The sequence below is a fragment of the Crotalus tigris genome, unplaced genomic scaffold, assembly GCF_016545835.1.
Source record: "Crotalus tigris isolate CLP2741 ecotype Arizona unplaced genomic scaffold, ASM1654583v1 scf7180000024429.2167931701:2281839, whole genome shotgun sequence".
NCBI classification, from domain to species: domain Eukaryota; kingdom Metazoa; phylum Chordata; class Lepidosauria; order Squamata; family Viperidae; genus Crotalus; species Crotalus tigris.
Window position 1 is genome coordinate 2,080,873 of NW_024100596.1, and position 15,962 is coordinate 2,096,834.

A 15,962-nucleotide genomic window follows, 5' to 3' on the forward strand; every position below is an offset into this window, starting at 1 on the left:
AAAAAAGATGCCGGAACTCACACACATCATGCAACCCGCTTTGCCTACCCTACAAGGTTCCATCCAAAAAAGGTGCTGGAACTCCGTTCTGGGTGTTCTATCACAAAAAAAAGCCCTGGGCATAGGGAAAGGTCAGGTTGCTTCATTTCCCAGCATGAAATTCTTGATCATCTTTGGCTGTCAGACTACAACTCAGTTTCAAGGCTTTAATTAATGAGCCGTGGTGGTGCAGTGGTTAGAATGCAGTAGCGCAGGCTAATTCTGCTAGCGGTTCGATTTTCACCGGCTCAAGTTTGCCTCAGCCTTCCATCCTTCCGAGGTCGGTAAAATGAGGACCCAGATTGTTGGGGAGTAATATAAACTGTAAACTGTAAACCACTTAGGGAGGGCTGTAAAGCAATGTGAAGCGGTACATAAGTTTAAGTGCTATTGCTATTGCCAACTGGAGTTCAAGATACGAGTTTTGTAAAAACCAAAGGACTCGGCTGTAGACCAGAGATTTAACTCGGGACTTTCTTATTACAACTGAATCGCGTCTCTTGGGATGGTTTATCCCTTGATGCTCAGTCCTAAAGTGTGTGAAATAACCTTCCAATGATTTAGGTTCATACATTGTTCAAAGCCATGATTGCTTAGCCAAAACTGATTAGATTTATATATTATGCTAATTCAGTGCTTCTCAACGTTTGTGTGATGGCAACCCCCGTCACACAAACGTCCTGCACATGCGCGGCGGCGCGCACATGGGGGCCCCAATGCGCGGCGTGCATGCGGGGCACCCCATGCGCGACGCCCCCATGTGCGATGCCCCCATGCGCGATGCACGTGCGTGGCGGCGCCCCCATGCGTGACGCGCATGCGCGGCGGCGCCCCCGTGCGCAGCGCGCGTGCACGGCGCCGCGAAAAATGGCGGATCGCCACCTTTGGCAACCCCCCAAAAATGGTCGATCGACCCCAAATGGGGTCGCGACCCATAGGTTGAGAATCGCTGTGCTAATTGTTTGCAAACTGCACAGACTGAGTTCATTCAATACGCTAAGCCAAAACCAGACAAATCATATCATTATAGAACCATAGAATGAAAAAGTTGAATGTTACAATCTAGCCCAACCCAATGCCCAGGGCAGGGATCTATTACTACAGCATCTTCAACCCATGGGTAAAACAGATTATGCCCTAGTTTGTTGTGTAAACTCGGTTAATGACTTCAAACAGTAATGGTGTATGTAGGTCTTCTTACATTGTTCTGTCATCCTTTGGTGAAGCAAATCCAGATGCTGGATTGTAGCTACTGAAATTACAATTAGCTAAATCTTGTGTTTTTGAACACTGTATATGTGATTTGAGCAAGCACTTAGCTGGTAACTCTGGACCAATTATTATGCTCTGTAGCTGTTAATTACTGCAGAGAGATGTTTTCGTTTTGGAATATAAATGGAGCTGTTCTCTTAGAGAACTGATTTTTTTTTAGGCCCATGGAGCCTGTTTTCTTTCATTTAACCAAGTGCAAGTACCCTTTTAACTAGATTTCTTAACTTGCTTTGGAAATATTTTAAGGAAGTTTGTGAATGTTTTGTGCTGGAAGCAGTGTGACTTCTGGATGACAGCCCCTCTGCCTGCATGGTGGCTATGTGTGAAAGGATTGTAAACAGGCACGGAATAGGCTGTTGTGCTGTTGCTCCTGATATTTTTCTATCTTAGTGGCTGCAGAACATCAAGGCAGGGAACAGTGGCGCCATACTGGTGTCCAGTAGGAATTGATGCCAGAGAAAACTGCTAAAACTTGCAAAGCATTTCACTTTCAAGGCAGCATTGTGTGCTAATAATCTTGGCCTACATTCAGCCCCATCAGTTTCCTTTCCAGGCATGCATCCTTAACAGCTCCAGCTGCATGCTGCTGGTTATTATATGGGGAAACCTTAAGCTGACCTCTGTTGAAAAATAGACTTTTGGTTTGTTTGGCTACTCTGCCTTCCTAATAACTTACTGCTTGTCAAGTATTCAAAGCTCGCTGTTGTTTTTGCTTTCCAGAGCTTACAATAAACTGGCAGGGCAGGGCACAATTATTATAATATTTCAATAAGGCGAGGCAGACATGCCACAGGATTGTAATGCGCAGGATTGTAATGGTATGACTAGTGCCTGATTGATCTGAATGGACCCCTGCTGTTACTTGGTTGGTTTTCTGCCTCAGTTATCCTCCTTATCAATAGCTGCCTTACCTGGTCACAAAACACGTTAGTAATCTGCCTTTCTTCCATCATGGGGCTTGCATGCAGCATTCATGAATAGTCTCCCATTTGGTCACTGCCAAGCTTAGTCTGGGGGGAGGGGTCTGTGCCCTGGCCTGAGAGGATATGTTGCTTTGGGACAATAAACTTATTGTCTAAATTGGTTTATTCCCTTAAGTCTCTTTTTCTAGTCATGTAGCATGTTATGTGGGCATGGACAATTTTTCCTAGTGGTATTTAGAATATGATAGAATGTTGAATTAATTGAATTATCATTTAGGGAAACTTCACCTGATGAGCAAGTGACCCCTTGGATGTTACACAGATGCATTGTTCCTACATCACTCTGGCCTGGCAGATGAGCCTGGAAGGCAGGGGGCTGATGCCTTTGGAATATTCTAAACAATTTGTGCATCTAGCCCAGCATTGTTTACTCTCATTAGCAGCAGTCTTCTTGAGTTTTGAAGAGGAAATAGGCTTCCACGTTATTAGCAGGGCCTGAAGGTGGGAGTTCTGCGAATGAAGTGCATGCCTTATATATATATATTTGTGGGTCCTTCCCCATAGAAACATATTCGTCTCTCTAGGAAGGCCATTGTACATGGAAGGTTGTTTGAAAAACAAACATAATTACAGTTTTGGTCTTCCAGCTTCACCTCTTAGCGTGGACTACAATGGGTTTTTTTTTTTTCTCAGTTTCACTTCCCATTCTCTCTCCCTAAAAGCATTGGGATCTTCCTGACACCCACCCTTCCCAGCAGAATCTTTGGTATCTTGGGCATCAACCGAGGGGAAGGGAGAGTAGTACAAAAACCCCTTTGTGTTCTAGGACAGTGGGTTCTTAACCTGGGTGATATCGCCCCCCAGGGGGCGATTTTGTTTTTCAGGGGGGCAATGGAACAAAAAGGGGCAACACGGGGGGGGGGGGCGAAGGAACAAAAAGGAGGCAATATGGGGGCGAGAAGTTTTGGGGACAGTTTTGAGACTTTTCATACAGTGAATCGCTTTATATCTGTCGTACAAAAACATCAGATCACTCGCTATTAGTGGATTGAATTATGTTTTCAAATGTTCCTCCAGCTAGATTCAGTACAGAACACCGTACATATGTGAATACGCATTGCTTATCTTCATGCGCGTTGCGCAGCAGCCTCTACCCTTTTTATATTTCTTTTTGCGTCTTAAATTTCACTTGAAATTCAGTCATTAAATGTTACTGTTTTTCTTTTCGGGCATTTCACTTTCTTGCAATTGAATTTTGTTTTCAGTGGTCATTACATTTAAGTGTCTTGAATAAATAAGATAATAATGAAATATATGTATCACGAAGTTTGGGAATAAAGTTACGGGTGGCACCAAAATTTTTCAAACAGTTGAGATATGGGAAAAAGACTGGAAATAAATTATTTGCATCGATATGTCCTGATGACAATTTTAAAGAAAACAAAAAAAGTGTTTGCATAAATTGAAGAATTATTTCCTATGTTGTGATTGAGAGGTTATGTTGGGGGAGGGGGGCGATGACAACTTCCTCATTGGCTCAAGGGGGCGATTCTTTCAAAAAGGTTAAGAACCACTGTTCTAGGAGGCCCTCCTTGCATAAAGCTTTTAATTAATTCTTTATGCTGGGATGTGAGGGAGGATGGCTCTCTCCAAAGACAGTGGGAAAAATGAAAGCCAAGCTAGAAACTGTTTATGTCAAAAATACTTGTGCCCAGTTTGTATGGGTCTTTCCCTTGCTTGCAGCTTGTTGCAAATGCTTTGATCTTCCTCTGTACCAACATCATTGGTATCTGCACCCACTATCCAGCTGAAGTGTCACAGCGCCAGGCCTTCCGGGAAACACGTGGCTACATCCAGGCTCGACTGCACTTACAACGTGAAAACCGTCAGCAGGTGGGGATCTAATCAGAATTGGGGGGGGCAGGATGAAACTGCTGCAGGGAGTGGGGAGTTGGGGTTGGGAAAACAGAGAGCATGCACTATGTCCTGGGTTCCTGCACGTGTTTGGTTAATATTGAGATGATTTTGTTGCTTGGAGATGTGGGATGCCCCAGCTCTGAGACATTTTAACAGAGCCTAAATATCCTTTACAGCAGGGGTCCCCAAACCCTGGGCCACGGCCTTTTTTGAAACCAGGCCGCATGAGTGATGGGCAAGCGTGCATGTGCAGGTCGCTCCACTTGGGCAAGTAGTGGGCCCTTGTGCTCGATTGCGAAGCTCCATTGGAGCTTTACACACAGGTGCCCTCTGCTCGTGCGAGTGGAACTTCACATACAAGCGCAAGCGCCCTCTGCTCAAACGTCCTCCGTTCGTGCGAGTGGAGCTTCGCGCACAAGCACTCTTCACTCACACTTGAAGCTCCATTCTTGTGAGTGGAGGGCGTGCGCAACCACCGCTGTCACCAATTGTGCTGTGCTTCTGCACCTGCCCCCCCCCCCCACACACGTGCAGGGCTGCGCTGCCAAGGTGGAAAAGTTGGGGATTGCTGCTTTATAGAATTCAGTAGAAATTACAATTAGAGTCTTTCTCACATTTATACTGCATCCATTTTAGGAATTCAAAGTCATGAAAAGTTTCTGCAGGTTTTTTTTTTTTTTTGGTTAAAATATAATAATCCCCCTCCTCAAAGGGAGCTTCCATCCCTTCCATTATTTTTGCTATTTTTGTTCAACTTAATTGAGGAAGGGTCCTACAAAGCTTTTGATCGTAGATTCATAGAACTTTTGCTTGCTCCTTATAAAGTCATTAATGTATCATTCAGTATTGCACTGTTTTTTAATCAAGAGAATCCTGTTGCTAGAAACAAGTGCAGTTAGATCAGTTCACTTTAATGTTTTTCCTGGCCCTTACAGGTTGCAAACTCTTTATTATATCCTCAAAGTCTTTCTCCTGCAACTTCACATTGGTAGCTGGAAAATTAGGTGACATTTCCATCATGTAATATAGTTTCAACTCTTTCACCTATGCACAAAATTTCAGGATCTTTAATTCTTGAAAGAATGCATAAAAAAAACCCAATTTGTTCTTCCTCTCTATCTATGACCCACAGATCCAATTTAGCTGTGCAAGTACATTCTCTTCTAGAGAAGTTCTGTAGAAGTGAATGCCTCGTTGTTCTTATTTAGCTCTAACACTGGTCTTTTCCAGTGAACCTCATAACTTTATCAGCTAGGCAGAAGGATATAATGTTTTGTACACATACTCAAGCATTATCTTTAACATAGACCCCCTTTTTTCCCAATATGGTAATAGATTGCCATCTTGGGCCTTCTTCCTTTCTGCTATGTTTCAGTCTGTCTGCAAATAAAATGCTTATGAGGTGGGAACAGGTAGCATGGCAATTCAACTCTATAATGCCTTGCAGGCCAAAAAGCATGCAATAAAACAGCATTGATAGTGGGGTGCGTCAATAGGCTCTGATCTTGGTTTTTGGTTTATTCCAGCAAAATTACTGCTGTAATGAAAACCATAATGGACCTTTCTTTCTGGACCCCTGACAGGAACGACTTCTCCTCTCTGTCCTGCCCCAACATGTTGCAATGGAAATGAAGGAGGACATCAACACCAAGAAGGAAGACATGATGTTCCACAAGATCTATATCCAGAAACATGACAACGTCAGGTAATAATATATCCTTTGGATGTATGTGTCTGTGACTTTGAGAGACAGTGAAACCAGTCAATAAACATCATTCTGTTAGAAGTTTGGAGACCATAGCATAATTTCTTGGCAAATGAGGGTCAGTGGGGTTGAAGATGTTGGCTGAATTTCCTCATGAATATATGCAAAAAAGGAAGCCAAATGGCTTTTAACTGTTTGTGGGTCTCCATTCTAATTCCTATTTCTGCTTTTCTCTCCCCACAGCATTCTCTTTGCCGACATTGAGGGCTTCACTAGCTTGGCATCCCAGTGCACGGCACAAGAACTGGTCATGACACTGAATGAACTTTTTGCCCGTTTTGATAAGCTGGCTGCGGTAAGGGAGGAACAGGCCAGGCTAACAGAAAAGATGATTTCCTGAACTTAGTGCTTTTAGATATGTTGGCAATAATCCTTATAAAACTCAGTGAGCAAGTGCTATGTTCAGTGAGCAAGGGAATTATCATTTAAAATGCCTGTGTGGCACCTTGCTGCCTGTCCTCTGAGAAAAGGGCATTGTGTTGATGGCTGTGCCCCAAAAGTCAATGTGAATTATATATTTTTTTTTGTCACATTATCCCCTTGGGTTATCTTGCCTTGCCAAATACAGATAGTCCTCAATTTATGTCCACAGCTGATCCAAAATTTCCAGTGCCAAGCAAGGCAGTTAAGTGAGTTGTGCCCCCACTTTACAACCTTTTTTTGATGCAGTTGTTAAGCGAATTACAGCAGTTGTTAAGTGAATCATATGGTCGTTAAGCAAATCCGGCTTGCCTCATTGACTTTAGCTTGTCGGAAGCTGCCTGCTGGGAAGGTTGCAAAAGGTAAATTATATGACCCCCCTGGACAGTTCAACTGTCATAAGTACATGCCAGTTTCTGAGCACCCAGATTTTGATCCCGTGATCATGGGGATTCTGCAATGGTCATAAAGGTGAAAAATGGTCATAAGTTGCTTTTTTCAGTGCCTTTGTAATTTTGAACAGCCACTAAACCAGTGGTTCTCAACCTTTTTAATGCTGCGACCCCCAACCAGTCGTAAGTCAAGGACTACTCAACTGGTCGTAAGTCGAGGACTACTCAACTGGTGCAGACCGTTTGCAGAATGGGACTTTTGGCGGGCTCAGCAGGGCAGAGACAGCCTGGACAATTCCTATTGGCTTTTGAAAGCCAATAGAATTAAACTCTATTCAAGAGAGTCTATTCTATTGGCTTTCAAAAGCCAATAGAATAAAAGGGAGTAGCACAGCTAAGGAAAGGGAAAAAAAATGGTGGAGCGACCCCGTGAAATGGTCGTTCGACCCCAAATAGGGTCCCGACCCACAGGTTGAGAACCACTGCACTAAACAAATAGTTGCAAATCGAGGAGGACCTGTAATTTCTAATTATTCCTAGGGTTGTTGGTCTGTATGTCTTTTTTGTGCTATATTCTGCTGCCTTTGCTGTAGTGTGTATCTGTTCCAAAATTCCTTTGAACCTACCTTGAAATTAATACTGGTACCAGTTCTGGGCCATAAGGTTGATTTATAAATTTCACTAGAGTTTCAAATTTCTTCAAAGTAACTGAAATTCCTCTCTCCTCCCTTCCCCTCCCCTGCTCTTACCCCCCCCCCATTGTTGGAAACAAGTACTGGATAAAAACTTCCATATCTTCAATAAGGTACAAATTCTCGGATTACTGTTGAAATAACAGTTGCTAGCTAGCTAATGGAAAGATTGAGGGCAATAGAAGAAGGGGACAACAGAGAATGAGGTGGCTGGATGGAGTCACTGAAGCAGTAGGCGTGAGCTTAAATGGACTCCAGAAGATGGTGGAGGACAGGAAGGCCTGGAGGAACGTTGTCCATGGGGTCGCGATGGGTGGGATACGACTTCGCAACTAACAACAAAGCTAGCTAATGTGATTGATCTGTGTGGCAGGGAGCATTGAACTCAGGTGAGATGACTGGAAGGCTACAGTTACCATTGATGGCTTTTCTGATTCTCCCTCCTTTTTTCTTTTTAGGAAAATCATTGCCTTCGCATCAAGATCCTCGGGGATTGCTACTATTGTGTCTCAGGATTGCCAGAGCCACGGGCTGATCATGCCCATTGCTGCGTGGAGATGGGTGTTGACATGATCGAGGCAATTTCGTGAGTGCGCAAGGGATGCTTGCCAGACTTGGGAAGGGTGCACATAGTCATTGGTGAACTTAATGATTTACAGAGTTACCATTTTCCAGAATGGTAGCTACATTAGGCAACGGAGAGCTCTGTGGTATCTTAGAGACTTTAGCTTTTGTAAGATAAAGGTATGAATATAGGCTCTGGTATCTCAAATTAAAAGACCTAGTCTAGCTCCTTGGCCATTCATGGCTAACCAGATGCTTCTGGGAAAGGCAGCGGTGTGTTCTTGCATACATCCACCATCCTGTTCCCACGCAATGGGTATTCAGAAAAATACATGGAGTTACTAAAGTGGCTGTTGACAGCTTTGTTCCCCGCTTCATCAGATGCCATGGAATATTATCTTCAGTTGGCAGGTGGTTCTATACTCACCTGCAGGGCAAAAGGAATTAAAAGTGGGATCATGTGGCATTGAAGTACAAAATACGTCTTATGTGATAGTTGGATTAAGTTACTATCCACCACAGCAACAGCCAATCGTACAACCGATATTGTGGTATTGTTGTAATTGTCATAGATCACAGTATTTTAAATCCATTGCAGTTAGCTCTTCTACATCAATATACAGGCAAGTCCTCATTTAACAACCACTTTTTCAGCAACTATTAACAAGCTACAACAGTGCTGGACAAATGGTGCAGTCCTTGATGTTCCAGGCATCCTAGAAACTCTGCAGTCATGTGATTATGATCTAGACAACTAGCTAGCACTTAGGATAGCTGCAGCTTCCCACGGTCATGTGATTGTCATTTGCAACTTTCCCTATGGCTTCCCATAAGCAAAGTCAATGGGAAAGCCAGCAGGGAAGGTTACAAGTCTCTCCAGTAGGTTTCTTGCATCCCCCTCTACAGCAGCCACATTGGGCCCCATAGTGCCACACCTTGTGGGCCACCTGACACCCACTCCACCAGGTAGCAGCCAGCCCTGCCATGCTCGTGTCAAACCTCATGAACCACTCACTCACACATCCTCCCCCACCCAACAGCAACCATCCCTGGTCTCATCACACTCTCACTTTGCCTTGTGTCATGCCTTACCCGCCTGCTGACCTGTTTGCAAGCTGCCCGGGGAGTCGCTTGACAATCCGCTTAACAATGGCAACAGGGACTGCCATCATTAAGTGATGCAGTCACCCTTCACAACCACATTGCTTAGCGACGGAAATTCCAGTCCCAATTACCCTTGTTAACTGAGGACTACCTGTACACCTTATTCAACTTAAGAAAGCACCCATGCATCTGATTAATTGAGCCTTGTCTTTGGGAGCTTATAATATAATATGTTCTTTTTTGAGTTTCTGCAGCCTCTTTATTGTGGCTGCTGCTCGAGATGATGATGCATTTGACCCATTTGAGACATCACCATAAAAGGCAGGCCATTTTTCTTGTGCAAAAAGCAGGACAGCAGGTGGTGAGGCCAGGCCTCCTCCTCTCCTTGGTTGCCCACATGCATACAAAGAGGAGGACCTTTGACCTCACTCCTTCTAGTGATTTTAATCAAGATTGTTGCTTCCCAGCTACTACTAGCAGTTGGGAATCGCATTCTTGAATCTCCTCCTGTTAACTGATAACTCTTCTGTGAGGGAAATGGACTGGAAGCTATCTGTGCTCAGGAGTGGCAATGAGTTCAGAAAAATTCACTTCCTCTTTTTAATGAATTGCCCCTTGTTGTTTTTTCCAGACTTAAGCTGTGCTTAATTTTCACCAGTTTTGTTTAAAAGAAACCTGATTAACTCATGATGGGGGGGTAATTAATCTGACATTAAAATGAAAGCCTTTGGTTTTCCCTTTGTAGCAAAAAAAAAAAAAAATGGGACATGGAAGTCTAAAGCTGTTTTTGTGGATTATTTCTGTCATCATAAAACCCAAATTAGCCTACTTTTTAAATCGGCTTATCCCGCATAAAATATGCTAATCATAATTATCTTTCTTGTATCTAAATTTGACCTGCAATGTACAGTATGTGACTCAAAGAGCCTAAAACCACCCAGGCTTCTCTTTCTCGCAGGACCATAAATTATCTTTCATAATCGTTTCTACAGATTTTCCACAATTTACTCCCAAAATTCCTTTACATATGGATGCATTTTAGTAGACTGCAAAGAGCCCCTGGACTCTTCTCTTATACTTATTTTGAACTGGCTTTGGTAGTTTTGCGTATTCAACTGTGGGAAGACCTAACATTTGTCCAAAGAAAGCCAAAATATAAAGTGACATCTCATAAAATCATGAGTTACTTAACCATGATTAACTGGACAAATCACAATAGGCTGCATTGATACAACATAAGCACCCGAAACCAAACACAACATCATGCTATGGCTTAGGAAGGTAACTGATCGTGCTGCTAAGTCCTATATCTTACAGACATTTCTGCTTTCTCCCCATAGTGTTTATTGTTGTTTTAGCTGGTAGTAGGATAGGAAAAAATGCTGTCTGCCTGTGGATCACAAAAAGTCCTCTTGAGAACATCTCTGTTTCCTATCCATTACCCCTCCTCCAGCCGCTGAAGTTTTACTGGGCAATGTCTATGCTTTTTCAAGATTATCTTTATAAACCATGTGGCTTAGAAGCTTCCTCTCTATAAAAATATGAAAACCAAGGTCTTTTCAGGGTATGTTTTTTTTTTTTTGGTTTCCCCAGCAAATTCCTTATCAAGACTTGCATTTGCATGGCAAAACTTGGAGAAGCACAACACTCCTGCTTTTGTCAGGCTGGCTGCTGTATTCACCTGATGAAAGGGCATAATAAAGGGAGGGGGATAAAACCCAAGGGGATGTTGGTAGACAGCAGTAAGGCTGGGTCCATAGGCTTTTGAAGATAAACAGATGCATGATATTCAATGCATCTAGCACAGTGGTTCTCAACCTTTTTAGTGCCGCGACCCCAACCGGTCGTAAGTCGAGGACTACCCAACTGGTCGTAAATCGAGGACTACCCAAAGTCGAGGACTTTCCCTGCCCGGGAGCGCCGCGCATGCATGGTGCCGCCCCCTGTGCCAGCCAAGGCGTAGCTGGCAAGGGGCAGCGACGGCGCAGGGCGACCACCGGCTGGGCCACCAGCTGGCCCAGCCCAAGGGAGGTAAGGCACCTGCCGGGCCCCTCCCTGCGCCCGCCGGCCTCCCACCTCCCACCCCTAGCCCTCTTTTACTTACATTTTTAGTAGTTGCTCAGCAGAGAGGGGTGGAAGCTTCCAGACAGCTCGCCTTTGCTGCAGACAACTTGCAGCACCGTTTGCAGACTGGGGCTTTTGGCGGGCTCAGCAGGGCAGAGACAGCCTGGACAATTCTATAGCCAGTAGAATAAAAGGGAGTAGCACAGCTAAGGAAAAGGGGAAAAAAATGATGGACTGCGTTGTTTGGCGACCCCCGTGAAATGGTCGTTCGACCCCAAATAGGGTCGCGACCCACAGGTTGAGAACCGCTGATCTAGCATTTACTAGCAGTACTTTGCCCTAACATCTCAATTCACAATTGACTGTTCATACATAAACATTTCACTTGAACCATAAACATTTCGCTTGAACCCAGCCCTTGAAATTTATAAACCAAAAGTTACAGCTTAGCATGACATGTGAACTTTGCCAGTTGTGTATAATCAGCAAATAGTGATAAAACCCAATATGGTTCTAAGTAAGTGAGTGAGGCTAGACAGTGTGTTTGTGTGCTCTACAGGTAGTCCTTGTCTTACAACAGTTTAGTGACTATTCAAAGATACAACGGCACTGAAAAAAGTGACTTATGACCATTTTTCACAGTTACGACCGTTGCAGCAGTCCCATGGCAACGGACTCATATTTATGACGGTTGCAATATTCCAGGGTCATGTGATCACCTTTTGTGACCTCCTGACAAGCAAAGTCAATGGGGAAGCCAGATTCATTTAAGTTACTTAAATCATCCTGTTACTAAATTAACAACTGACATGATTCAATTAACAAATATGGCAAGAAAGGTCGTAAAAGGTAGTCGTAAGCCGAGGACTACTGTATGTATGTACCATATTGCACATTTCAGATTTATAATAGCAAAATTTAAAACCACCTTCTGATGACTATGATTTTGAGGAAATTGAGAAATAATAAAAACACATGTACACTATTTACTTAAGACTCAGAAATTCATAAAAGGAAATTAATAAAATTAATAAAAAACCTTGTACGTAGGCTCCCTGGCTAGTTATTTATCTTTTTTCCCCTAATCTTGTAGTTCTTTTTTTCCCAATGTGAATCCTATTTTCTTTCTTACTCTCTAGTAATCCTGTCTTTCCTGAAATAATTCCACAGTTTTGAAACAAGGACATCTGTTATACCATACATGATTTCCTCCATTTTGGAACAAACGTGGAAGTAGTTTAAAGCAAGGGCTACTTATCTAAGCTTGTATTAAGCAAGAATTCTTTAGTGTATCTGCTGAAAAGAGAGACTATGAAATGCATTCTCCCATTAGATACAGACAGCTCAAGTATTCTTCTCACTATATGAATGAATGAACCTTTATTATCAAAGTATAACATGTATACCAGTGGTTCTCAACCTTTCTAATGCCGCGACCCCATAATACAGTTCCCCATGTTGTGGTGACCCCCAACCACTTATACATCACCGGGTGCCAGGGGTGTGGCCAAAGAAAAGGGGAAAAAATGGCGGACAGCCTTGTTTGGCGACCCCCGTGAAATGGTCATTCGACCCCAAATGGGGTCCCGACCCACAGGTTGAGAACCACTGATGTATACAGTGAGATTGGCTGAGCCTCCCTCCATGCCCACAACTCACACATGGAATGAGTTCTGGTCTCTTAATGTCCTGTATGGATTCCCAGATTCTCTGCTGTATTTGAATCTTGTCTCTGAGGCTGCAGCATTTCCCTAGCCAAGCAGCTAATTTAATTTCAAGTTCCTTCACATTTTATTTCCTTTTCCAAGAGATTTAGTCACTGAGCATAGTCATCTGCCTTGTGGATCATCATCAAGGTAATAGAAGCAATAGCTGTTTTTTTTTTTTTTGTTTTTAATGGACTGGCAAATTCATGTCCAGAAGTCTTGCAGATTTCCAAAGATTTTCCTTTGAAATATTACCTTTAGCTTTTATATAGCTAATTGCACGATAGATGGATTATCTTTAAAATTAATATTAACCACAGCAGCATAGAAATGAGCAAAAACTTTCCTTCAAAGCAACCTCATTTTGTCCAAATATTCATCTGTAAGATGTGTGGTGGCTTGGAAAAATAATAGCTCCACTTTTGTGGCAAGCTATTATGCACATGATAACAGCAGTACATAGTGCATCACACACACACACACACACACACACACACACACACACACAGAGAGAGAGAGAGAGAGAGAGAGAGAGAGAACACAAATAAATACATAGAACCAGACAGTCATACCTCATAGGATATCAGGATATTGTTTTGTGCCATATTGATCTGTATATTTTGAACGTCCTTTCCTGGCCCACTATTCTAGATTGATATGACTGTCTTGTTCAATCCTAGGCATTTTTTTTTACAACAACCTTTTTCTTAATCCTATTGAATTATGTTGCTGGTTCTGGTTTGCAGGTTTTCAGTCTTTGTGTTCCTACAACCATTTCAAACTGGTTGCTCAGTTCCTGTAGCCATTTTAGGATGGGGATCTGTTATTTTGTCCTCGCTAAAATAATACAAACATATTAGCTCACCTCTCCCTACCGAGAAGAGAGATTCTTTCTTGTTTGCTTGAGTGATTCTTGTCTAAGATGTCTTTCTGTCAGAATTCGTGTGGAAATAGAGAGACCTGCTCTGACATTCATTCCATCCTCTTTCTCCTAGGCTGGTACGGGAAGTGACAGGTGTTAATGTCAACATGCGTGTTGGGATCCACAGTGGGCGTGTGCACTGTGGAGTGCTAGGACTGCGCAAGTGGCAGTTTGATGTCTGGTCTAACGATGTCACCTTGGCCAATCATATGGAAGCTGGTGGCAAAGCAGGGTGAGTCAGGTCCTTCAAAGTTTGAGTGAAACAACTGTGAATTGTAGTAGAAAGTAGTTCCTTTGAGACGGGAGATGGAGAAACCTTTCCTCCTAATGGCCCATGTTCCTTTGAAGAAAATTGGTTTGGAATTGGGAAAGTCATGCTAGTATTGGGTGTGACTCCATTTTTTTTCCATTCTTCCCTTTTTATTTTACCTCTGATCTTCTGTCTTTTACATACATAGCTTTGAAATTACTCTGTTCCATTCCTTTTCTATTAAACATGGAGTTAACCTATCCGTTGGAGAAGAGTAGGGAAAAAAACAACTTTAGAGCTTCACTGGGCCTTACATTATCCCATTCTGGCTTAGGAATTCTCGGAGTTGAAGTCCACGAGTCATAAAGGAGCCAAGATTGCCTACCCCTGAACTATCCCAAGGCTTCTGGGACAAGCCAGGTCTTCACAGCTTTTCAGAAAGCCGGGGGGTAGGGGCATGCTGGATCTCAGGGGGAGGGTGCTTCCCTAGGCCAGGGACCACTACCAAGATGGTTTGCTGCTTCAGCCCCACAAGATGGCAACGTTATAGGAAGGCATCTGGAGTGTGCCCACCCGGTCAGACCTTGTGGAATGAGCATATTGGAGATACATTCTTATCAGTGGAAAACTGGCTCAACACATTCTGATTGCAAAGAGATGGCACTTGGATATTTGGGACAGTCAAGCTAAATAACTGACTTGGCTGCTCAACAGGAATGCTAACATGGGAATATAAAAGCACAATGCCGTAATATGAATGGGATCAAAATTCTCATGTGGAAATGCCTTACATTTCTCCACATGTGACTTATTGATCCAAATGAAGTAATGTATTATCTTGACTTATAGCTTCTTACGAGCATTATACCATATTTTTATATGAGTTTGTCAGGCTTTCCTGCAAAGCCTTCTTCAGCAAGACATCTTTCCACCAGCTTTCCCACAGTATTTTATCTGCATTCCTGCAGCCAACTACCGCTAATGTTATTTAACCTTATTTTTATTGGTCACTCCTGCTCTTTTACTTAGAGCTGCTAAGCAAGGGCCATATTGCTTCCTTGTTGAGAGAGTAATTTCTTCCATTCTTAAGTGATATTATACAAAGTTTAATGAGGGGGTATATCTCGGAGAGTGGGAGAACTAGGTTCCAACACTCGTCTTGGTTAAACGACAACATTTCTGTAATAGGCGGATCCACATTACCCAGGCTACTCTGCAGTACCTGAATGAGGATTATGAAGTAGAGCCAGGGCACGGGGGTGAGCGCAATGCTTACCTGAAGGAGCATAACATTGAAACCTTCTTCATTGTGGGCTGCAGCCAGAAACGGGTAAGTCCTGGGAGTCGGGGGGGGGGACATGACTAAAATTTGCTTGGGGGCAGGAAGAGAGAACATGTTAGAGAATTTTAATTTCTCTGTTGGTGAAAAAATAAATCAGAAGCTCTCACAGTTGACTGCATTTAGCTGATTCAAAATAACTTCTTTATATTCATATAAAAATATTTACAATACCATACATTCTTCTTTACAGCAACATAGCTCAATTGAAGACTTCTTACAGAGAAATACAGAGACAGACCTGAGACTGGAAATCCAGCTCCTAACTCAATACCTTTTTGCACAGACTCAGTAGCACTTTCTTCACATTGGCTGACTGAGTTACCACATGACTCTTCCTGCTCATGAATATTCCAACACTCCTCCCTTCATGACAGGAAGAGACGTCAGACCTATTGACTGAACACATTCTCCATAGTGAACACTACCCAATGGTTTAGTCATCATGTCTGCCAAATTATCCTCAGAAGAACAATGATGTAAACTAATCAATTTTCCTATTACAGCTTCCCTGACATTACAATAATTAATGTCTACATGTTTACTTCTGTTCTTCACCCTGTCACCAGTTGCCATTTTTATACAGGCAGCAT

At 43.0% G+C, this 15,962-nt stretch overlaps 1 protein-coding gene across 3 annotated transcripts in view; it reads left to right on the forward strand.

Moving 5' to 3' along the window:
• Positions 1–15,962, forward strand: part of ADCY6 (adenylate cyclase 6) — a 61,113-nt gene that overhangs the window by 14,426 nt on the left and 30,725 nt on the right. For 2 of the 3 annotated variants that reach the window (XM_039330535.1, XM_039330534.1), the window contains exons 4-9: positions 3,978–4,127; positions 5,735–5,856; positions 6,100–6,211; positions 7,879–8,006; positions 13,854–14,012; positions 15,219–15,360. In XM_039330535.1, coding sequence (XP_039186469.1) covers positions 3,978–4,127; positions 5,735–5,856; positions 6,100–6,211; positions 7,879–8,006; positions 13,854–14,012; positions 15,219–15,360 — 813 coding nt within the window. The remainder of the gene's footprint in view (positions 1–3,977; positions 4,128–5,734; positions 5,857–6,099; positions 6,212–7,878; positions 8,007–13,853; positions 14,013–15,218; positions 15,361–15,962) is intronic. The other variant, XM_039330536.1, reaches the window with a different exon arrangement.